General features: G+C 45.9%; 1 protein-coding gene across 1 annotated transcript in view; it reads left to right on the top strand.

Annotated features, from left to right (window-relative positions):
- The window catches only part of BMAL2 (basic helix-loop-helix ARNT like 2), an 81,564-nt gene that overhangs the window by 9,999 nt on the left and 47,451 nt on the right, over window positions 1–24,114 (top strand). The window contains exon 2 of the mRNA XM_077469070.1: window positions 23,860–23,998. Within this exon, the coding sequence (XP_077325196.1) occupies window positions 23,860–23,998 (139 nt within the window). The remainder of the gene's footprint in view (window positions 1–23,859; window positions 23,999–24,114) is intronic.

The following is a 24,114-nucleotide window of genomic DNA, read 5'->3' as shown; positions in this document are numbered from 1 at the left end:
CGTGTCCCTCTTCGGTGTTCCTGGCCCCTCTCTCCTGTTGGGTGCCCCCACAGCAAGCAGCTTGCTATGGGGTCTCTGCTAAAAAAAATATATATATCATGTTTGGGGGTTCTAAGTAATTTTCTAGCAAAAAATACATATTTTAACTTGTAAGCAACAAATGTCAGAAATACTGTAGGCTTAGGCATGAAAGGGTTAACAATAAAACCTATATAGTGAGTACAAACGCATTACATATACATACTTAAAATATATATATATATATATACATACATACATACATACATACATACATATTTATGAATATATTCAGCCACCTCCTATCCCAGTGATGGCGACCCTTGGCACTCCAGATGTTTTGGAACTACATTTCCCATGATGCTCATGCACTCAGCATATTTTTATTATTGCATTCCATGTACAGATTTGTAGATTCTCCCTCTGGTAGGAGACCACTCCAGGACCATCAATGAGATAAAATCTCCATCCACTTGGGTCCAAGACAGAGTTCATACAGCTCCTCCTCCGCTCAAAATTTGACAGGTACCCCTCCTCCTCCTCTCTCCTGTGTTCATGTGTCAGGTATGACGGGAGATTCTTGGCATGTTATGGAAACAAACACGTAGTGTCGTCTTCACCACCTGCAATCACTAGGCCTCGTCTGTCGGGAGAAGTAGGTCAGGGTGGGTCTGCTATAAGCCTGTATTGTGTGTTTATCGATCTCCGCTCTGCTTTACAATTAACCCATCCGCTCACTCTTCTTACCGCACCACCAGATGGAGATTCAGCTCATTTCACCCCCCAAAAAATAATTGAAATAAAATGTCAAAATGTTTAAGAAAAAAAAAATAGTTTTTGAAATTCACACATTAGACTATTTTTGCAGATTTAAGAAACGGATCAGAAAATTTCCTTCAAGTGATTTGTAAAGGGATTTTTATTTTTAAATAACAAACATGTTATACCAGTGGTCCCCAACCTTTTAGGTACCAGGGACTGGTTTTATAGTAGACAATTCTTCCAGGGACCAAGGAGGGGGAAGAGGAATATTCATGGAGTTGGGCCTCAGCCAGGGTTGCCACCTGTCCGGGATTCACCTGGACAGTTCGGGATTTGAATCAAGTGTCCGGGTTTCAGTCAGACTGAAACCAGATACATTGTTCAGACCGGGCTGTGGCTCCCTATGTAACCAAGATAGTCACACACAAATCTGTTGCTGTATGGGAGCTGCGGACGGCTGTCTGGGGGCAGGTTCAGCATCACTCGGATGCGGGGTGATGATGTCAGTAAGAGCAATTTGGCCACACCCACTGTTCGTTGCAGCAGGCTATGCGCACTGCAATACTAGTCTCCTTGGGACAGGCCACTGGTGCACAGTCATGATGGAACAGGAAGGGGCCATCCCAAAACTGTTCCCACAAAATTGTCCAAAATGTCGTGGTATGCTGACGCTTTTCACTGGAACTAAGGGGCCAAGTCCAACCTCTGAAAAACAACCCCACACCATAATCCCCCCCCCCCCCCCACCAAATTATTTGGACTAGTTCACAAAGCAAGGTCCATAAAGACATGGATGAGTGAGTTTGGGGTGGAGGAACTTGACTGGCCTGCAGAGTCCTGACCTCAACCCGATAGAACACCTTTGGAATGAATTAAAGTGGAGACTGCGAGCCAGGCCTTCTTGTCCACATCAGTACCTGACCTCATAAATGCGCTTCTGGAAGAATGGTCAAACGTTCCTTTAGACACACTCCTAAACCTTGCTTGCAGCCTTCCCAAAAGAGTTAAAGCTGTTATAGCTGCAAAGGGTGGGCCAACTCAATATTGAACCCTATGGACTAAGACTGGGATGTCATTAAAGTTAATGTGCGTGTAAAGGCAGGTGTCCCAATAATTTTGGTAATATAGTGTAGTAGCCTAATTTATTGGATTAGGCCCCTTTCTCACAGGGTGGACACCATAATGTGCATCTGCCTGTAGAGCATGGGAACCCTCCGCTGAGCAGGTGGGTGACAGGTCCATGTCCACTCCGCTGATGCAGAGCAGACACGGACACAGCCCCGCTGTTCTCTATGGGGCGTCCATTTCCATCCAACTGTGATCCGATCCACTGGACAGATGGGGAATGGATTCCCCCTCCGGATCAGATGCCGGTGGGTGTCATTGGACACGTGTCTGCTGACATTCGCCGCTCCATAGAGAACCATGGCTGGCCCGATCAGATCCGCCTGAAAAACTGACAGGTGGTCCTGATCCGCCGCCTGTGTGAAACCAGCATTATATCCATGTGTATTGATGCACTTCTGTGGTGTGAAAGGTTAAAAACAATCCTACACAAATTCTACAAATTTTGAAAGAATTCGTTTAAGATTGTTTGTTTTTAACCTTTCATCTTTCTGCTCTCCCTGTGCTGGATCACTGGCAGGACACTGATTTCGTCTGCGCAGCTCTGCCCGGGAGACTGATTAGTTGATTGATGGTTGCCCTGGTATCACTTATATGAGCGGGCCGTCGACATGCGGCTGAAGAAGTCCCAACTACAGACGTAACGCGTACGGGAGGGAAGAGTCACGTCTGACATCACCCGCTGCCATCTTCCTGGTTACAAACCAGTAATTATACAACGCTTGTATGCCTGCACTCGACTGGCGTGCTAAGTTTCTAAGTAAGATTTTAAATTTATGCTGACATTAAACCTGTTATAAGGAAAGCACTAGAATCTTTTATTATTTGTCCTTTTGTCTGGGAGATCATCAGCTCTATCGATTGCCAGCGGATAGTTGGTTACTAGTACCCCAGATGAGGGTCAGAAGCTGAGTGACCTTTAGACCCCTTTCACACTGCCAGCGTTTTTCAAGCGCTACAGCACTAAAAATAGCGCCTGGAAAAAAGCTGGCCCATGCACTCCAGTATGAAAGCCCGAGGGCTTTCACGTTAGAGCGGTGCAGTGGCAGGGCGTCACAAAAAGTCCTGCCAGCAGTTTCTTTGAAGCGGTGAACTCGCCGCTGCTCCCCATTGAAATAAATGGGGGCAGTGCTCCGCTACCGCCAGCAAAATGCTGCTCCGGTGGGATTTTGCGGGCGGATTTAACCCCTTTTCAGTGCCCTTTTTCGCCCTTTTTCAAATAGCGCCACTAAAACGACAGTAAAGCGGAGCTAAAAATAGCACCGCTTTACCGTCTATGGCCCCCGCGGCTCAGTGTGAAAGGGCTGTTACAGGTCGAGTCTGTGAGATGAGAGGCTTGATGCTCTGTGGTAGATGGGCTGCAATCACTGCTTCACTGTCTTGTCTGTCATCCAATATTGTACATAAGGAGGCTCTCTTTGTTCCGGATGTCTCATCGCTGAACGATTATATATGGACTACTAATATTTTGCGCTGCACTGTACTTTTATTTATTTAAAAAAAAAATTTATCTGTCAAGGCATTCTGAATTATCCTTGAGTGTCAGCTTGCATTTTTATATCTATTTAGATTTAATTATTTTGTGTCGGTACTGAATGTTTGTTTATATTATGATCTAACAGTCTACACATCCCATGAGGCATTGTAAAACTCTGACATTCACAGACATGACTAGGCATGATGGGAATTGTAGTTCCTGAACAACTGGAGGGCCGTAGTTTGAAGACCCCTGATCTATCTAGTCCTGTAAAGAAGAAACCAATACACATGCCTTTTCTGAAGCCGATCTGACCCACTCTGCAGAGGACACAGCCGACAATGACTCTAAAATAAATTGGGAAGTGACGTCGCCCATAGAGTCATTATGGGGCTTCTGTTGTCGGATGTGTCCTCTGCACCCGCCTCCACAGTGAAGCCGCAGCTGATAGCTCAGTGTCGAAACGGGTCGGATCAGCTTCAAAAAAGGTATGTATACTGATTTTTTCTTTAAAAGGTTAGATAGGTTAGTATTAAAACACAGGAATATTGTATACCTATGCTCATGTGCACTCTGTCCGCTCAAAAAGAGAGAAATGGGGAGTCCATGCGTGAGAGTTCAAATGCAGTACGAGGTGTGTTGATGGTCACAGGCTGACTCTGGTTGGCTGCCAGCTCATAACAAGCTAGAAGGGGCTCTGTAGACAAAAACACAAAAAAAGAGCAGCGCCATCTAAGTGCAGCATAATTGAAACATTTTAATATAGGACAGACAATTTTACACTCCCAAGATCGTAGAGATCACAACGCTGGCACTCCCTCACCATCTGGAAGTGACGTGTCCAGCCGCCCCTGAGCCGATTCTGAGAACCAGGAAGCGCTGGGTGCCACCAGAGCAGCTGGAAACAGCAGCTGCCTCTCCATATGTGAACCTACCACCTTCCTCCAGGAGTGGACGAACCTCCTTATACCCCCCACATGCGCTGTGATAGGCATACGACACACCACCTTAAAAAAAATGATTAGGTGTGTCTGTCTGTCTATCTATCTATTGAATCTCTATATCTCTCACTACTATTCCTTTTATACTTAAATTTTACAAATTCCTCATTTTAAACATTGGATGAAAGGTTTAGCACTGGGAAACACTTTTTGAAAGGTAAATCGTGGATTTTATTTACAACTACATCGATTGGGACAAATGAGGAGGAAAGAGTGACAGAGGTACTTTGTTCCAAATTGGGGACAGTCCCTCAAAATCGGGAACTATTGGGAGCTATGTAAAGCCTACATATGTAATGAGCCAGTATAATTGTCCCTTATGTAATCACAACACATAGAAGCATGTCTATGTGTAAAATTACATAATAACACTGAACGTCTCTTTATATTATTCTGTTTGAACACTTCTTGTTGCAGGGAGACACTGCCCTTCCATAGATACATCACAGTGAGTGTTGTCACTCTATGACAGGAAGTGTGGGGGAGAATTACTAAATCTGGTCCAGCTGTGCATTGTAACCAATCAGCTTCTAACTTCAGTTTGTTCAATTTAGCATTGACAATTAGGCCCCTTTCACGCAGGCTTTCCGATCAGGTGTGCCTGTCAGTTTTTCAGGTGGACCTGATCGGAGGCTCCATTCAGCCCTATGGAGCAGCGGATGTCAGCGGTGTCATGTCCGCTGACACCCACTGCTATCCAATCCTGTCCGCAAAATCCAGATGAAATGAGACCCTATTTTTCCTATTTTCCATCTGTCTGGAGGATCGGATCGGATGAAAACTGACAGGCGGCCCGTTTTCATCCGATCTCCCCATAGTGAAGCAGGGCACTGACAGGTCCATCTCGGCATAGTGAGCGAAGACGGACCTTTCATCCGCCTGCTCAGTGGTGGATCGCTCGTGTGAAAAAGCCCTAAAACCTCCCCCTGTGTTTACCAGCAGAACCGACTGGTGTAATGAATAAGAAGACTAAAATGACCCGTACACACTATCCGAAAATCGTACGAAAAATACCACTTTCGAAGCGATTGTACGATAATCTGATCGGTAGTACACAGCTATTGATTGCCAATCTTGACAGTTCATCTGATATTAGCCGATGGTGCAAGCACAATACCAGATCGTACCATTTTCGTTAAGGCCGGGTTCACACTGCTGCGGGGGGAGATCCGGATGTGATTCGCACCGCAAATCACATCCGATCTCCGTAGCGATGCGAGTTCAGCCATACAGATAGTATGGCTGAAATTCGCATCGCTCCCGCAGCAAACTCGCACGGGACCCTTTTTTTGGTCCGCAACAGAATCGGATTGCATGGGGGTTCACACCATGCGATCCGATTCCTGTGCGAGTCGGCAGATCGCACTGCGATATGCGGACGGATCTGGGGGTGTCATTAACATATCATTGACACTCCCAGCCGTCCGCATAGGGCAGTGTGAACTGCCGGCGGGAGTAATGCGATGCGGGAAAACGCTGCGGATTCGCGGCGTTCCCGCATCGCAGCGGTATGAACCCGGCCTAAATCAGTACAGTTGGCATCTGAAAATGCAATACAAATACATTACAAAACATTACATCCGAATTTTTATTCTGTTGTGCGAGAATTTTCGATCTGAGATTAACATGCAAAAAAACAAACAAACAATAATTTGTTTGATAATCGCATTGTGTGTACAGGCGATAAGACAGCCACCACATCCAGGGACTAATAGGCTGCGATATAGTAAAACTTTGTTCTTGGGTTTGTATTATACACCTAGTCGAATCACAAAAGCCCCATACACACTATCAGATTTTCTGCAGATTTTTTTTTTTTTTTTTTCCTTCAGATTTATCAAAACCATATAATATGAGGTCAAACCTTAGGAGTTTCAATTTGTGTTCAATCAGGTTAGGCCCTTGCACTACATGGTTTTGGTAAATCTGAAGACAAAAATCGGCAGAAAATCTGATAGTGTGTATGGGGCTTGAGTGTCACTTTTTGATTGCTGCTCTTCATTGTTTTTGCACTTCCTTGTTGACTAAGTTTGGAAGGTTGTAGGTGTATTTTACGGCTCTCTGTAGGTGTGATGGCTTCCATTAGTCACGATAAATAGCACAGCCACCTGATCATGTTGATGCACGTAGTCATTAACCTCATGCTAATTCCTCTGTTATTATTATCATATTTTAGGTGAGAGATGGGATTGCAGCACAGCCTCTGAGACATACATGTGTCATCAGAGAAACAAAAATTCGGCCTAGATAACCCATTCATGTCCCGGAGTGCCCTGTACATTGTATGTACACAACTGCTTGCTCTTTGCACACTGACTGAAAGTCCTTTATGATAAAACCCACATTTCCATTATTCTATTTCATATGTAGAATTGTACTTTCTCCCTTTTGTGGCATCAAGCAGTGCAGTCAGCAGTTCTGCTTAAACCCCTTTCACACTGAGGCGTTTTTTCAGGTGCTTTTGGGCTACAAATAGTGCCTGTAAAGTGCCTAAAAAAAAAAAAAACACCTCCCCTGCAGTCTCTGTGTAAGAGCCCGAGTGCTTTCACACCTGCGCTGGCAGCAGGGCAGGACTTAGGGTGGTGGGGGCCCCTGGGCTTGAGTGACTTTCGGGCCCTACCTTCTATACATTACCGTATTCAACGGCGTATAACACACACCGGCGTATAACATGCACCCCAAGTTTAGGAGGGAATTTTAAGAAAAAATAACTTTTAGGAATGAAGTTTAAGTAAAAAAACTTGCATTTAAAAGCCCATCAATGCAGCCTTATCAGTGTCCATCTGCAGCCTTGTCCATCCATCTGCAGCCTTGCCCCAGTGTCATTCGCAGCCTTGCCATTGCAGTCTTGAAGTTTAAAAATGGCGCTGCCGAGATACAGAGTCCGGTGTATCTCGGCGGCTCTCAGGTCCTCTCAATGGCTCTTGGCAGCTCTTGGGTCCTCTCAGCGGCTCTCGGGTCCTCTTGCCAAGAGTAGCCGAGTGTACTCGGCTCAGCTCACAGTCACGCCCAGTCCCTGTGTTATGCCCATCATAGGGCGGGACTGGGCATGACTGTGAGCGGAGCCGAGCCGAGTACACTCAGCTATGTATCTCGACGGGGCCCCCTATTGGGCGGGGCCCATGGGCTTGAGCCCAGTCAAGCCCAATGGCAAGTCCAGCCCTGGCTGGCAGGGTCCGCCCCAGTGTGAAAGCAGTCTAATGCCGGCCATACACGGTTCGATTTTCGAAAAAAAAATATTTCGAAAATCGATCTAAGCATTTTCGTACGAATTTCGCACCATTACTGGGCTGCAGCAACAGCCGATTTTTCATGCGGAAATCAAATTTGAGGAATCGGACATGTTGGACATTTTTGTAAAAATTAACGATTTTCTAATCAATGATGGGAGAATCGTGTGAGACACGTAATAATAAAAGAAAATTTACAGAGAGAAAATAAAATCCCCCCCCCCTCTTCTGCAGCAACATGAGGTGAAATTGAAGGTTTGGTTGGTCGAATTTCAAAAATCAATGGTGGTATCATTGGATCACAAAAAAAACTTTCTGATTTTTGAAAAGAAAATTTGTTTGAAATTCGACCATGTATGGCCTGTATTAATGTAGATGTGGATTTTTTTTATTGTTTAATCGGCGTAGTTGTACGTCGCTCCCTTTAACAGCTATAGCAGGCTGCACGGTGGGGGGGGGGGGGGAGATGCTGATGCGCGTGGCCGGCGGATGCGATGTCCGTCGGCCACCCGCGGTTGCTCCACAGAGAGCCAGAACAGGGATCTGTCGATGTAAACAAACAGATCCCCGTTCTGACTGGGAGGTACAGAGTGATCGCCTGTTACTAGTGATTAGGAATAAGGACGAGCTCAGGCATGTTTAGTGGGCATCGCGGAGCGCTAATCACAAGCAGTGAGACATTTACAATCTCTGCAACCGCGCATCGGGACAATGTCTCACTGCTTGTAATTGGTGCTGGCGGGCTCTGCATGTGCTGTTTGAAAACACGCCTGAGCTCATCCTTATCCTAACGATCTCTCTGTACTCCAAGTTAGAAACACCTCCCAGGAAACGCATTTAACCCCTTGATCGCCCCCTAGTGTTAACCCCTTCCCTGCCAGTGTCATTTATACATTAATCAGTGCATTTTTATAGCAATGATCCCCAAAAAAGTGTCCGACCTGTCTGCCGGAATGTCACAGTCCCACAAAAAATCGCTGATCGCCTCCATTACTAGTAAAATAATAAAAATGCCATAAGCCTATCCCCTATTTTGCAGACTCTATAACTTTTGCGAAAAATTAAAATATGCCTTTATTTTTTATTTTTTTCCCAAAAATATGTAGAAAAATATATTTAAAAATATATATTTATGGGATATTTATTATAGCAAAAAGTAAAAAATATTGTTGTTTTATTTTTTCAAAATTGATGGTCCTTTTATTTTATTTTTTTATAGCGCAAAAAACCCCCAAAAAACACAGGTGATCAAATAGCACCAAAGGAATGCTCCATATGTAGGGGAAAAAAAAGTACCTCAATTTTGTTTGGGTACAACGTCGCACGACTGCACAATTGTCAGTTAAAATGACACAGTGCCTTATCACAAAAAAAAATGGCCTTGTCATGAGGCTTACCTGTAGGTAAAATGAATATCTCCTAAACCTACATGGTTTGGAGATATTTACCCTGCATGCAGACGCTGACATCAGCGGCACATGCACAGTGAAGGTCCGGCGTATCGTGTGCGTGGGAGTGACATCATCGCTGCTCCAGCCACTCACAGTGCCGGAGCCAGCGACCCCGGAAGAAATGGCGAGGCAACATATCAGCCCTGACCGGGTCGGGCTGCGGGAGCTTCGTTCTAGTATGTGATGCATACTAGCACATTATGCCATTGTCTTGCAAGTTGTATTTTTTTTTTTCTTCAGCAGTTTACTACCGCTTTTAAGGGGGAAAATCTTCTGGGGCTGAAGTGGTTAAAACACCTTTTTTTATATTCTCCCCCCATTTATTTTTATTTTTTTTCTTTCACCATCTCAGTGCTATTGATCTTCTCCAGTCTCTTTCTTGGTTGCCTGATAGTGACAACAGTGGACCATGACTGAGCACTGTGTATCGGCTTGCCTGTAGTCTCCACCAGGGGAGCACGTGACAGGGTGACAACTCTGGAGCACAATTAGGCAACAGAGTCATAGTGTTGTCACTGTATAACCATACATGCTTTAACAAGGTACTTCGTGGCAGAATCCCCTGGGATTCTTTTAATGAAAGCTGCAGATTTAAGAAAAAGAATAGAAGCAACTTGTGAAACCTTAATATTTAAACATATTATACAGCTTGTATATCGAAATTGAGCTTCCAACATTTAATTAATGTTTGTGATAGGTAGAATCGTCTGGCATTTACCTAATATCTCTCAGACTTCTGTGGTGAGATCTCCTCCAGGTTTCAGTCCCAGGTTTGCACATCTGCCACAAGTGAGCCCCTTTCCCTATGTTTTATAACAGCCAGCACACACTGAGTAAATCGCAGAACCGATTGTCCGATTTTTTTTTTTTATTTTTTTTATTTTTTTTATTTTTTTTCCCACAAATGTGCGAAAATTATTTTAACTTGTATGAAAATTCTCAAACGACAAAAGCAAACTTCTCTACCTACTAGTGTCCTCCAGGTCCTTCTTTGCTTCTGCAGGTCCAACCAAGGATAAAGCTGGCCATGGATGAATTGAAAATTTTGTCAGCAGGGTCCAGCCAAATTTTGATCCATCTGTGACCGCTTACACTAATGATTGTCTTCTCACGAATGGTGAAATTTCGGAAAAAGTATGTTCCATCAGTGCATGTAAACGGCGGCAGCACTGATCGGTGTATTCTGGCAGAGTCCCGTTGTCAGAATACAATAGCACAATGGGAAGAGTTTCTCGATCCACCTTGCTTGGGTAGATGGGGGAATCTGTTCATCACCTATCCGTAAACATTTACCCCAAGTCCTCTATTGATCCAGCACTGACAAAGGCCATCTGGAGGGCTCCAAAAGGGGGTAAGGCACCAGTCAATGCAATAGCAAGTAAGTATAACTTTTTTGTTTTTTACTTTAGCAAAAAAAATAAATAAAATAAAATCATGACCGCTTCCTTGTCTGTAAAATATAGGAGGGTTTAGTTCCGCTTTAAGGGAAGAGCTAATTGGTAGCTCTGAGCTAATGTTTTGAGGGACATGACAGCTGCTAGAGATGACTTTGGTAGGTGCAGGTTTCAGGGCTGATATCCCTACCATACTTTTGTCACCTAGTAAACCACTGCCCCAAAACCTTCTGAAGTCCTATCCCACATGTAGGATGTGGTGCCCTGAAACCTGCTCCTTTAGAAACAAGTCAGCATTGGCAGCTTGTGGTATTACTTCAATCGTTGGTTCCCTTTTAATGATAAATCCCAGGAATTCAGACACTTTGTAAAATATGCAGGCACGCTATGAGTTATGTCCAAGGAGGTGCATGACATCTCTTGAATGTATCTTACTTATTATTTATATCTGACAGGTTTATGGCTCTGCCTGAGCATGCAGTAACACTCAGGGAGGAGTGAGAGGAGAAAGGCACACAAAGCAGCTATGCTTGCCCCTCTCCTCTGCTGTCCATTTAGAGAAGCCTTTGCATTGGGTGAATGAGTTCACCCAATACAAAGGTTTCTGTGATTAGGATGGAAGAGGTTTGGGGCAGGCAAGCAGCTGAACTGATTCTAATGTTGAAAATCCTTAGACCTGAAGCATCAGCGTCGAGCTCCCGGAAATCTAGCGATAGTATCTTCAAGGAGTGCAATACAACTGTCACATCTAAATAATAAAGGTAGGTCCAGGAGATGTCATGCAGTTCCTTGGACTTCATGCATAGTATGCCATCATCTTTTATAAAGGAGCTGAATTCCTGGAATTCAGCTTTACATTCCGCTCATTTAGGATTATGGTGTGTCTGGTCCCGATGCGTTTGTGGCGTCCGTTGTGCAGGACTCTAATTTCAATCCAGCCACCACTATGCATTTCTTTGGATCCATCTCTTTTAATCCCTGCTCCAGTTTCTTTAAATGGACATGGTTTGGAAATCTGTCTGTCTCTCAGTGTATTTGTAAGCACTGTTATCAGTATTTAGGTTAGTGGGCCTTACTGGGAGGGAGAGCCCATTAATCTGTGGTGGAGGATTTTGTATTTGGACTTTTTTTTTATGTAACAGAATATTCCTATTTTCTTCCTGGCCTATAATTGAGTAATTTCATTGCTTCACGCTCCGTCCCCCCCAGGCTGTCTGTATATGCGTCACCGCCATCAATGTCACTTCACCGCATGTGGATTTTCCAGATTGTCCTGCTGTATAATTAGCGGAGGATTAGAGGATTGTGAAATAATAAGGCTATTATTAGCCAAGACGGAGTCAAGTCGGTAAAATTCAAATGTTCAGGTCGGACAGGAGAGGCTGGGAGTGTTATCAGTGGAATTTCTGCTTCAGCTTTACTGAAGCTGGTGTATAAAGATGGCCATACACGTCTCCAATTTTCGACCGGCTGACTGCCAAAATTTGAGCAATGTATGGCCCTGCTGACCCCTCTGTTGAACAAATATTGGTTAGGTGACTTTTGGCAAAAAGTCAGAAAATTGTCGTCCAATCCGATACAGGCACTCTTCAGGTATGCTGAAAGCCGCAGGTGCTGGTCACCATTGACATCGGTATTAGAAGTTTTTTGAGTTGTCGGAAAAACAGGAATGGAGGAGAATTCTACCAGTGTTGAGGTGACAACTGTCCCCAAAGACTTCCCTCACTGTAGAAACTTCCCCTCAATTCCTTTTGTGTCTACAGAGGGGGAAGTAAAGGGAAATCTCTCTTCTGGGACACAGATGGACAAAAAAAGAGACAGGAAATGTAACCTTTTTCCACTCTATATGCACAATGGGAAAAACTGAGGAGAAAGGAGCAATGTGGGTGTGAGTTGGGCATTAACATGATTCAGGCACGGGGCCTTGAAAGGACCTTAGCCATATAGTGGTGGTCCTTCATAGTGGCATGTTGGAGCAGCCTTGGAACTGGGGATTTGTGGATTTAGCAGACTGGTTGGGGTTTCACTTTAACCTGATGCATGCAATGGTGATGTCCAGTAACCTACTGTGACCAATCACGGAGCAGATTCTTGAAATCAAGTTCTGCTGCACAGTACAAATCCTTATTTGGTTGCTATGGGTTACAGCAGTTGTCCCTGCCCCATAAATAGACTTTTAAATCTTTTTTAGCAGTACGGAGGAGGAAAAGGCTATTTACAGCTCGCTGATCTGTGATCTTCAGTGTATTATGCTTCACAGCAGCCGGCCGCCTCCAGGTCAGACGAGATTTGTGAAAAAGACTAATCTCTTGGCAAAGCCCAGTAATAACTGTCTGGCTGCCGGGTCATTTAATCTGCAGGGATAAAGTTCCTGTCTTTACGGTCCTAAAGGTCCAGGCCACCCAAGATACGATGTTTCAGTGTCAGGTGGGTGGAGATTTCTTCTATCTTTCAGGGACTCTATTGGTGAAATCTCTGGAGTTCTCAAGTCTGCACACCTACTGTGCCCATTATGAGGGGCTCTGCTGAGGGTCTATACACTTGCTGTGCCCCATATAGGGGTTCCCCAAACCCTGTGCTGAGTTCCTGGGTCTATTCTACCATTATAAGGGGTTCCCACTAACCCTGAGCTAAGTTCCTAGGTCTGCACACCTGCTGTGCCAATATGAGGGGTTCCCATCATCCTTATAAGGGTCCCCCCCCAAACCCTGTGCAGAGTTCCTGGGTCTGTGCACTTGGTATGACCATTATGAGGAGTTCCCACCATTCCTGAGCTAAGTTCCTAGGTCTGCACACCTACTGTGCCAATTATGAGGGGCTCTGCTCTGAGTGCATGGATTTGTACACCTGTTTTAAATATTATCAGGAGCTTACACCAGCCTTAAGCGGCGTTCCCAGGTCTGTATGCCTGCTGTGCCCATTATAAGCGGTTTCTACAATCCCTGTGCTGAGTTCCTGGGTCTGAACACCTGTTGTGCCTATTTTGAGAGGTTAGTGACATTCCTGTGCTGAGTTTAAGTTTTGTTGCACCAACTATGCCCAATTTGAGGGGTTCCCACTGTCCCTGAGCTAAGTTCTCTTGGTGTTTATTCCTGCTGTGCCCATTATGAGGGTCTCCCACCATCCTTGAGCTGAGTTCCTGTGTGTGTGTGTGTGTGTGTGTGTGTGTGTGTATGTATGTATACCTCCTGTGCCCATTATGAGAGGTTATTACCATCCTTGATCTGAGTTCAAGTTTCTTTGCACCAACTATGCCCATTATGAGGGGTTCTCACTGTTCCTGAGCTATGTTCCTTGGTCTTTATTCCTGCTGTGCCCATTATGAGGGGTTCCCATCATCCCTGAGCTAAGTCCCTGGGTCTGCACATCTGCAGTGTGCATTATGGGGGCTTCCACCATCCTTAAGCTCGGTTCCCAGGCTGTACACCTGCTGTGCCCATTATGAGGGGTGATTGCCATCCATGTGCTGAGTTCCTGGGTATGTACACCTTCTGTGCCCATTATAAGGGGTTATACCTATCCCTGTACTGAGTTCCTGGGTACATACACTTGCTGTGCCCATTATGAGGGTTTATCGCCATCCCTGTGCTGAGTTCCAAAGTCTGTACACGTGCAGTGCCCATTATGAGGGTTCCTGCTTATCCAGGGCTGTGATTCCTATCCTGGCTACCTAGTGAGTCACTGATGTTGAGCCAGCATGTAGTCTGCAAAATGTAAACCTGCATACTAGTTTCAGGTCAGTGACTCGCCTGTTAGCAGTGGAGGCCTATCCGTAGGGGGCGCTCAGGTGTCACCCCCCCCCCCCCAATCTGTAACGAAAAAAATGGTCACTTTAAGAGTGACCGGGTGGCGGACATGCGGCGGTCTATGGGAAGCTTCCCAGCCTGCAATTGGCTGATTGCAGGCTGGAAAGTCGATTTGCCCATGTTTAGGGAGTGTCCGGGGCGCAAGAGATGTGCCCGCAAACACGCCCCCATTCTCCAATGTCCAGTAAATTGCCATTGCAGGTCCTGTTCTTTAAATGTATTGGCCGAGGACGGTGGGCGGTGCTTTTTCGCTGCACCTTGTCACTTCTGGTCTCTCGGTTCACTTTGTTTGGCGTGAGAAGAGTAGACAGAGCCGGGCGGGTGGTGTGACTGTGTGGAGTGAGCTTTGCTGGCGTGACTTCTGGTATGTAAACTCTATCTATCTATCATTGGGACTGATCTGAGGGGTGAAGGGACAGGAATTGGATTGATGGTACAGTGAGGCTACAATTGATGGGGGGTTTTTTTTTTTTCAGTTTCTTTGCGCCAGCTGCCACTGCTTGGTAGTGAAGACGCATGAAGATGACAACTTCATAGAAAACAACATGCCTTTATCTTATTGGCTGTTACCTTGTTTCTCTGTCTCACACATAGTGTGGCCCCCACAGGGTTCTTTTATAGAAGCTTATTCTGACACACTTGGTTTAAGCACACTCCATCAATGTGTCTCACAAGTTCCTTTTTCAACAGATCCTTTCTAGTCATTTTGCCATCTGAGTCCATTAAAGTTTTGACAACTCAAGCCCTGATTATGAGGAAGTGTTTTGTCTTTGAAATGCATTGGATGTCCTGTGTGACCTTTATTATAATTATTAAAGCTGTCCAGTGTTTCGTACTAGAATCTTGGTGTGCTCTGTGTATTGCTTCCAGATCTCTACAGTAATCCAGTGTGAAACGTTCCCTCTTTGTAGGAGCTTCCTGTTATAAAGACTGGTCCCTGCTGCTCTCTCTCCTTGTGAAGGGTGACTGGTCTTGTCTCCGCCCCTCCTGTAGTGGGTGGGCTCTGCTGGGTCCCTCCCACAGCTTTGCTCTCTGTACAGACTATGTACACAGCATAGTGATGTTGCCACTGCTACTGTTAGGCCTCTTGCACATGATACTCCTGTTTTGAGCATCTATTTTTTCAACCGTTTTTAAATGTATTTGCCTGATTTTTTGCGCATATGCGTTTGCGGATTCACGCCCTTACACGCAAACTTAAGCCGCGTACACACGGGCGGACTGTATGGCCTACTTAGTCCGTCGAAACACATTTCAGTGGACAGTCCGCTCGTGTGTGGGCTTCAGCTGACTTTTTCAGCGTGTAGTCTGGCGTACTAAGTATTTCGGAATTTCTGTAATATTGTCCGTCCAACTTTGGTTTCAGCGGACAATCCGCTCATGAGTACGCTAGTTCGACGGACTAAGAATGGCGCAAGCTCAGAAAGGATTTACACGGCGGAAGGTTGCATTGCTGTGTATTGGACTTCCTATTTCTAGTCCCGTCGTACGTGCTGTACACGTCATCGCGCAAGCTTTCGACGGACTGTTTGTGCATCCGTGTGTGGTCAAGTCCGTTCATTCGAAAGTAGGACGGACTGTCCGTCGGATTGTATGACGGACTAAGTAGGCCATACAATCCGCCCGTGTGTACGCGGCTTTATTCTCAATATGTTAATGGCCAATTGCAGCACAAATGTGCACATATACACGGATGAGGTATAAATTACTTGCCAAAAATTCAGATTTTTCAATTTTTTTTTTTTTTTTCACTGAACAATACATGGCGCTTGTTTACGTGCCTGTGTACATAGGCACATTACAATTAATGAGCTGTATTTTAGTTAAGTAAAAAAAATAATAAAATTAAGCTGTACTGAGCTTTTTCAAGCTGGAGGGTGCAAGAGCCTTACAAGGTACTGTCTGGGTTTGCAAAAGCATTTAACCACTTGCCTACTGGGCACTTAAACCCCCCTCAGTCCCAGACCAATTTTCAGCTTTCAGCGCTGATGCACTTTGAATGACAATTGCGCGGGCATACAACACTGTACCCAAATGAAATTTTTATCATTTTTTTTCCCACAAATAGAGCTTTCTTTTGGTGGTATTTAATTACAGCTCGGAGTTTTATTTTTTGCTAAACAAACAAAAAAAGATGCAAAAAAATAAATAAATAATCATGTTTAATAGTTTGTTATAAAATTTTGCAAACGGGTCATTTTTCTCCTTCATTGAAGTGCGCTGAGGAGGCGGCACTGATGGGCTGCACTGATGGGCTGCACTGGTGGGCACTGATGGGCTGCACTGGTGGGCACAAATAGGCACAGATAAGGCAGCACAGATAAGGCGGCACTGATGGGCAAAGATGAGCACATAAGATGGCACAGATGGGTGGCACGGATGGATGTCCCGATCACGGCCGCCGGTGATCGGCTTTTTTTTTTTTCTCCTCGCGCTGTCAGCACGAGGAGGAATAATAGCCGATTACCGGCTCCGTTATATCACATGATCAGCTGTCATTGGCTGACAGCTGATCACGTGATAAGGGGTCGGGATCGACCCCTTGCACGGATCGGTGATCAGGCGAGTCTCGTAGACTCGCCGATCACAGAGCGCGCCGCGTGCGCCCCTCAGGGGGAGCGCAGGCCGCTCGTGCACGGGACGACGTCAATAGACGTAGTCCCGTGTCGTCAGATAATCCGACTGTGTGTGGTATGCATCGGACTGATTCCGTCTGAATCCCCGTCCGACCCAATTTTCCAACATGTTAGAAAGATTTCCTGACCAACTGGGCCGGACGGACCTAATCCGATCATGTGTAGAGCATTTTCATCGGACCAAGTGCCACGCATGCTCAGATCAAATTCCTACATCAAAGCTATTGGCTACTAGCCTGAATGTAGTCCCATCGTAACGAAATTACGTCATCACGTTCTGAAAGATCAGATTTTTCGCCAACTTGGCCCGACCGTGTGTATGCAACAGTTTCGGACTAAATCCGACGGGCAAAATCAACGGATTTGGTTGGCAAAATCTCCGACCGTGTGTACGTGGGCTTAGGACACTTCTCTGCATAGGCAGAGTCACTGACTGGGGCTCAAGGATGACTTTTTAATGATAAAAGGTGGAGCTTTTTTTTCTGATAGAATGACACAAGACTTGTAATTTTGCTGAAAGGTTGACTTTAAATACTCAGAGCTTTTAGTTTTGGTCCTCAAAACACCTGTAAATACAGGCTGCTGGGAGTTCTTTGAGGTGTGCAGTACAGCGCCATGTCCTGATGTGCGACAACACGGAAGTGCCCCCTCTTCTGAAACACCCTCGGGATGTTCTGTACGATCTGGAAGCTTTTCTCTGGAATTATTCACCTCCCCACAATGATTTGTATGGCCTGTCAGTGTGCCAAACAAAATGAACCATGATGAGCACAGTGTGGATAGTAAACACAGCTAGTGTATTCAGGTCACTGCTAATTAATGCTGAACGCTAGGATAAGCAAATCTTGTGTAACTACAAGACGTAGGTGTGTTCTTACTTGAATCTTGGTGTGCTTTGTGTATTTCTTCCAGATCTGTGCAGTAATCCAATGTGAGACTTTCCCTCTGTGCAGGGACTTCCTATAATAAAGACCGGTCACTGCTGCTCTCTCCTTGCGCAGCGTGACTGGTCTTGTCTCAGCCCCCTCCTCTCTGCACAGGATATGTACAGCACAGTGTCACTGTTAATTTTACAAAGTAATATTTGGCACTTCAAAGGCATTCTGTGCACACAGTGGGTTTATATCCTTTGTGGCTAATGAAGAATGTGTAAATAAAAATGTTGTGCTTGGAGTTGAGCTTTAAAGTAGATCTAAACCATAAATTGAAGGCATTGATCTGCTAACAGACCATGTATCATAAATATTTATAATGGTTCTAGTTTTTTTTATAAACGGGGGGGGGAATGAAATAAAAAATAAAATAAAAAATTATATATATATATATATATATATATATATATATATATATATATATATATATATATATATATATATATATATATATATATATATATATAATATATATATATATATATAAATATATATATATATATATATATATATAAATATATAAATTAATAATATATATATACACATACATACATACATATATTATAGCACTAACCCCCGAAGGAGCTGCTGGTTATTTTTGGGCTTACCATTACCTTCCGCTTCTCCTTGTTGCACATCTAGGGGATGTCCCGTGGTAGGTGACCCAGTAGCTTGAGACTGACAATAGATCCAATTGAATGGATTTTATTTGCAAACTTCAACCATTGAACAGTTTTTTTAACTTGGGATCAGGAGCCCAACGCTATATATATATATATATATATATATAATTTGTATTGTATTTTATTATTTTTCCTTCTCAGTACAGCCTACGGACACTTTTTTTTTTCTCAGGTGGATATCATTTTAGACGGACTTCCTAATGGTGTCAGCGTTTGACCGTTGCCTGAGCTGTGTTGTACACAGCCACCTAGTCTCCTTGATCAGGGCAATGTAATAGGGTTGACAACGTAGGAACACAATTGGGAGACAGTTCCTACCCCATAACAGGAAGTGCAAGAACCATGATGGCAGGATCACCAGGGATTATTTTAATAATGGCTTCAGATTTAAAAAGTGGGACAACTAATTTTGAAATTAGAGTAACATGTTAAAGCTTATATGGTATTTTAATGATTGGGTTTAGATATACTTCAACCACTTACCAAACGTGCTATAGCCAATTGACAGCTACAGCACAGCCAACCCGTTTTTGGCACTGTATAGCATCCTCCCGTAATCGTGCCCGCTCTGGTGTGAAGGTGGCACGCTCTGTGATCACTGTGTCCTCCGGGCACAGTTAATCACAGATCAGAGTAAAGAGCCAATCAGCGGCTCTTTACCACTTGATCAGGTTTGTTCAATCACAGCGGATCACGATGTAAACACAAGCCAGTTATCAACATTCCTTTTCTCCCGCTGACAGCATAAGGAGAGGGGAGGAGAGACAGTAGTAGCTTGTGTTAAAAGGACATCTACACTGATAATCAAGACCCTAATGATCAGTGTCCCGATGATCCAAAACACGGCGGCAAGGCTGATAACAGGAAAAAAAACCCTGGGAATCCATTTCTCCTTCACTGAGGAGCTTACATTGGCTAACCGTAAAAAATCGGATCACGTTCAAGACCCTTTGCCTCACCCACAAATGCGTGCATAGAGAAGCTCCGCAATACCTAATGGAGAAAATAAATCATTACACACCAAACCGCAGTCTTCGATCAGCCAACAAAAACCTCCTCCTCGTGCCCAAAGCCCGGTATAAATCCAAGGGTGATCGGAGATTCGCTGTCCAAGGACCTCGGCTATGGAATGCTCTACCAATCAACATCCGCCTGGAAGAAAATCACCTGGCTTTTAGGAAAAAACTCAAGACCTTCCTCTTTTTTAGCAGATGATCAAAGCTCGCCACAGCGCCTAGAGGCGATTCAGTTCGCATTGTGCGCTATATAAGTATTTCATTCATTCATTCATTCATTATCAGTGCGGTCCAAACAGTGGGCAGCCAGTGCTCCACCAGTGCTGCCTATCCACGCCCACCAGTGCTGCCAATCAGTTCATTGTCATTAGTGTCCCTCAATGTCGCCTATCAATGCCTACCCTTGCCACCTATCCGTGGTGCCCATCAGTGCTGCCTCATCAGTGCCTTCTCATCAGTGGCCACCAGTGCTGCCTCATCAGCGCACATCAGTGAAGGAGAAAAATTAACTGTTTTGATTTTTTTTTATAACAAACTATGAAAAACTTGTTTTTTTTCTTTTTCTTTTTTGATTAATAAACTTAAAGGAAGATTTCATGCTTAAGCAACTGTTCAAGTAACTTCCTCTTTGAGGGGAGGTGAGGGGCTTAGAGCCCATTCACACAGGGGCAACACGACTTGTAGGCGACTTGATCAGGCTACTTGGACACGACTTGACAGCGGCGACTTGGGACGACTTCAAAACGACTTGTGATGACTTCAAGCGCGACTTGGGACGACTTAGTCGCCCCAGGCCAGGCGACTTTTGCCGCGGCCAAGCAGAGAATGAGCTCAAGGGGAAACTCCACGGCAAATTTCTGAAAAAAATTTGGCGTGGGTTCCCCCTCCGAGAGCATACCAGGCCCTTAGGTCTGGTATGGATTCCAAGGGGAACCCCCTACGCCGAAAAAACGGCGTGGGGGTCCCCCCCAGATCCACACCAGACCCTTATCCGAGCACGCTACCCGGTCGGCTAGGAAAGGGGGTGGGGACGAGCGGGCGGCCCCCCCCCTCCTGAGCCGTACCAGGCCGCGTGCCCTCAACATGGGGGGGTGCCTTGGGGGAGGGGGGGCGTGCGGCCCCCCCCACCCCGAAGCACCTTGTCCCCATGTTGATGAGGACAAGGGCCTCTTCCCGACAACCCTGGCCGTTGGTTGTCGGGGTCTGCGGGCGGGGGGCTTATCGGAATCCGGGAGCCCCCTTTAATAAGGGGGCCCCCGGATACCGGCCCCCCACCCTATGTGAATGAGTATGGGGTACAATGTACCCCTACCCATTCACCTGTGAAATAAAGTACAATAAAACACACAACACAGAGAAAAAGTATTTTATTGCACAGCCGGGGGTCTTCCGTCTTCGGGGGTCTTCTCGCCGGACTCCTCCGCTATGTGTGTGTAGCTCTTTTGCCAGCGGAGGAGTCCGGCTTTCTTCCTCCCCGCCGCCGGCCTCTTCTCCCGACTTCGGGGGTCTTGTCCCCCTCTTCGGTTCTTCTGCTGGGCCACCGCGCCTGGTCCGGTGGCCCGGTCTTCTGTCGCCGTCTTCCGTTCTTCTGTCGCCGCCTTCGGTTCTTCTGCCGGGCCACCGCGCCTTCTTATAGCTCTTTTACAGGCGGTGGCCCGGTCTTCCGTCGCCGCCGCCGCCGCCTTCCGTTCTTCTCCTTCTTCTTCTTCTTCTCCTGGAGATGTTGACTCGACGAGCTCTCCGGCCACAATGCCAGGGACGCGCTCCGCTGCCTCTTATATAGGGACAATGGGGCGGTGTCACATGGGTTGATGTCACATGGGTTGGTCACATGGGTTGATGTCACATGGTGACCCCGCCCCCTTACCATGTGACATCAACCCATGTGACCAACCCATGTGACATCAACCCATGTGACACCGCCCCATTGTCCCTATATAAGAGGCAGCGGAGCGCGTCCCTGGCATTCCGGCCGGAGAGCTCGTCGAGTCAACATCTCCAGGAGAAGAAGAAGGAGAAGAACGGAAGGCGGCGGCGGCGACGGAAGACCGGGCCACCGCCTGTAAAAGAGCTATAAGAAGGCGCGGTGGCCCGGCAGAAGAACCGAAGGCGGCGACAGAAGAACGGAAGACGGCGACAGAAGACCGGGCCACCGGACCAGGCGCGGTGGCCCGGCAGAAGAACCGAAGAGGGGGACAAGACCCCCGAAGTCGGGAGAAGAGGCCGGCGGCGGGGAGGAAGAAAGCCGGACTCCTCCGCTGGCAAAAGAGCTACACACACATAGCGGAGGAGTCCGGCGAGAAGACCCCCGAAGACGGAAGACCCCCGGCTGTGCAATAAAATACTTTTTCTCTGTGTTGTGTGTTTTATTGTACTTTATTTCACAGGTGAATGGGTAGGGGTACATTGTACCCCATACTCATTCACATAGGGTGGGGGGCCGGTATCCGGGGGCCCCCTTATTAAAGGGGGCTCCCGGATTCCGATAAGCCCCCCGCCCGCAGACCCCGACAACCAACGGCCAGGGTTGTCGGGAAGAGGCCCTTGTCCTCATCAACATGGGGACAAGGTGCTTTGGGGTGGGGGGGCCGCACGCCCCCCCTCCCCCAAGGCACCCCCCCATGTTGAGGGCACGCGGCCTGGTACGGCTCAGGAGGGGGGGGGCCGCCCGCTCGTCCCCACCCCCTTTCCTGGCCGGCCGGGTAGCGTGCTCGGATAAGGGTCTGGTGTGGATCTGGGGGGGACCCCCACGCCGTTTTTTCGGCGTAGGGGGTTCCCCTTGGAATCCATACCAGACCTAAGGGCCTGGTATGCTCTCGGAGGGGGAACCCACGCCGAATTTTTTTCAGAAATTTGCCGTGGAGTTCCCTCTTGAGAGCTGATAATTCTGTCAAAGTCGCCTCCGTATAGACAGAGATCCGACTTGGAGGCGACCTCCATTGAAATCAATGGGTACCGGTCGCCTACAAGTCGGATAGAAGTAGTACAGGAACCTTTTTTGAAGTCGGAGCGACTTCAGTAGTGTGCATTAACACGGCTCTCATTCACTTACATTGATTTTTAAATGTTGTCCGACCTGAGGCGACCTGAGGCGACTAGGGGCGACCTGAAGTCGGATCAGGAGTTGCCCCTGTGTGAATGGGCTCTTAAAGGCAACCTGGCATGTGAAAATAAGGATTTTAAACATGAACACGTTCAGGAGTCGAGCAGTCAACAAAGTAAATTTCACAAGTCCCCTCCCAATCGCTTATATTGGCAGTTGGGACATGCCTTGCATGTGAATATCGGAGTCTTTTGCCAGTGCTGAGATTGGCTAGTCAGGGAATTAACAGCTCTCCTCAGGAGAGAAGCCAGTATTCAGATTTTTCCATCAAAGCGGAGTGATGCCTTAAAGCCCATATAAAACAAGCCCAGAAAATGTTATGTATTTATTAGAAAATGTAAAGCATTTAAATGTAGTTAGTATAAGTATTTAGATTTAATTTAGTATTGGTTTCCTGCAATCCCCTGTATTGTTGGTCTACTGCTGCTCCTATGTCCACTTAAAGGTTGTAGGAAGGAAGGTGACCAAGCTATTTAGGTCTAACTGTAGTAGAAAAATGTCACTGGCCATGTAGCAAGGCTGTGTATATCTTAGCACTACGATAGCAGAAAACGAACGCTCCTGCGCACGAGTGGATTGCCAGACAGTCTATGTATTGTGATGATATATGTCACAGGCTTTGCTGCCCTCAAGGATAGGGGTATCCTAACAATCAAAGAGAAAAGGGGGGAAAAAAGGGGGGGGGGGCGCACCAGCCTTGTGTATTAACCTTTTGGATATATTTTATTAAATGTAGATAAAAGGAAAACCACTCGCAAACATCTATGGAAATCTTGCAATGCAAATAGTCTCTGGATAACAGCAAATGGTCTAAGACAAATGATGAACTCCAAAGGTCACATGTTTCGAAACGCATCAGCCAGCAGTGGCCCCTGTTATCTCCTCCATGACCTTTTGGAGTTCATCATTTGTCTTAAACTATTTGCTGTTATTCGGAGACTATTTGCATTGCAAGATTTCCACAGATGTTTGTGAGTAGTTTTTCCTTTTATCTACTTTTAATAAAATATATCCAAAGGATAATGCACAAGCCCGGTGTGCCCTTTTTTCCTCTTCTCTTTAAATCTTAGGGCTGGCTGGCCAAATCCAAAAATACTTAAGGCATTATAAAAATGCTCCCATGTATGTATTTTGACTGTTCTGTATTTGCCTAGAGTTAAGGTGTATTTTCTGTAGTGCCTCCTGTACTTTTTCTTGTTGCTGATAAATCTCTTTCTTGTGACAGATACTCTTATTATGGAACCCAGCCAGTGTCTTGCAGTGTCCAGTATTCTGGGTCCTATGCCGAGCTCCGTCAGCTCCAGGTCCTTTAGCCCGCTGTTGGAGTATTCCCGCAAGAGGAGGATCAGCGAGACTGATAGTCAGTAAGTGCTCCAGAAACAAAACACATTGAATTGGAGTCCGTATTGTCCAGATGGGGAATTTTTGTAGTTTCAATGTGTCTTTCCCACTTTTCTTTGCTATTCCATATTTTAATGCT

Source organism: Lithobates pipiens, unplaced genomic scaffold, assembly GCF_037356315.1.
Source record: "Lithobates pipiens isolate NorthernLeopardFrog02 unplaced genomic scaffold, aLitPip1_a1.2 Scaffold_8, whole genome shotgun sequence".
In the NCBI taxonomy this organism is placed as follows: Eukaryota; Metazoa; Chordata; class Amphibia; order Anura; family Ranidae; genus Lithobates; species Lithobates pipiens.
This window is presented reverse-complemented; position numbering and strand designations above follow the sequence as displayed.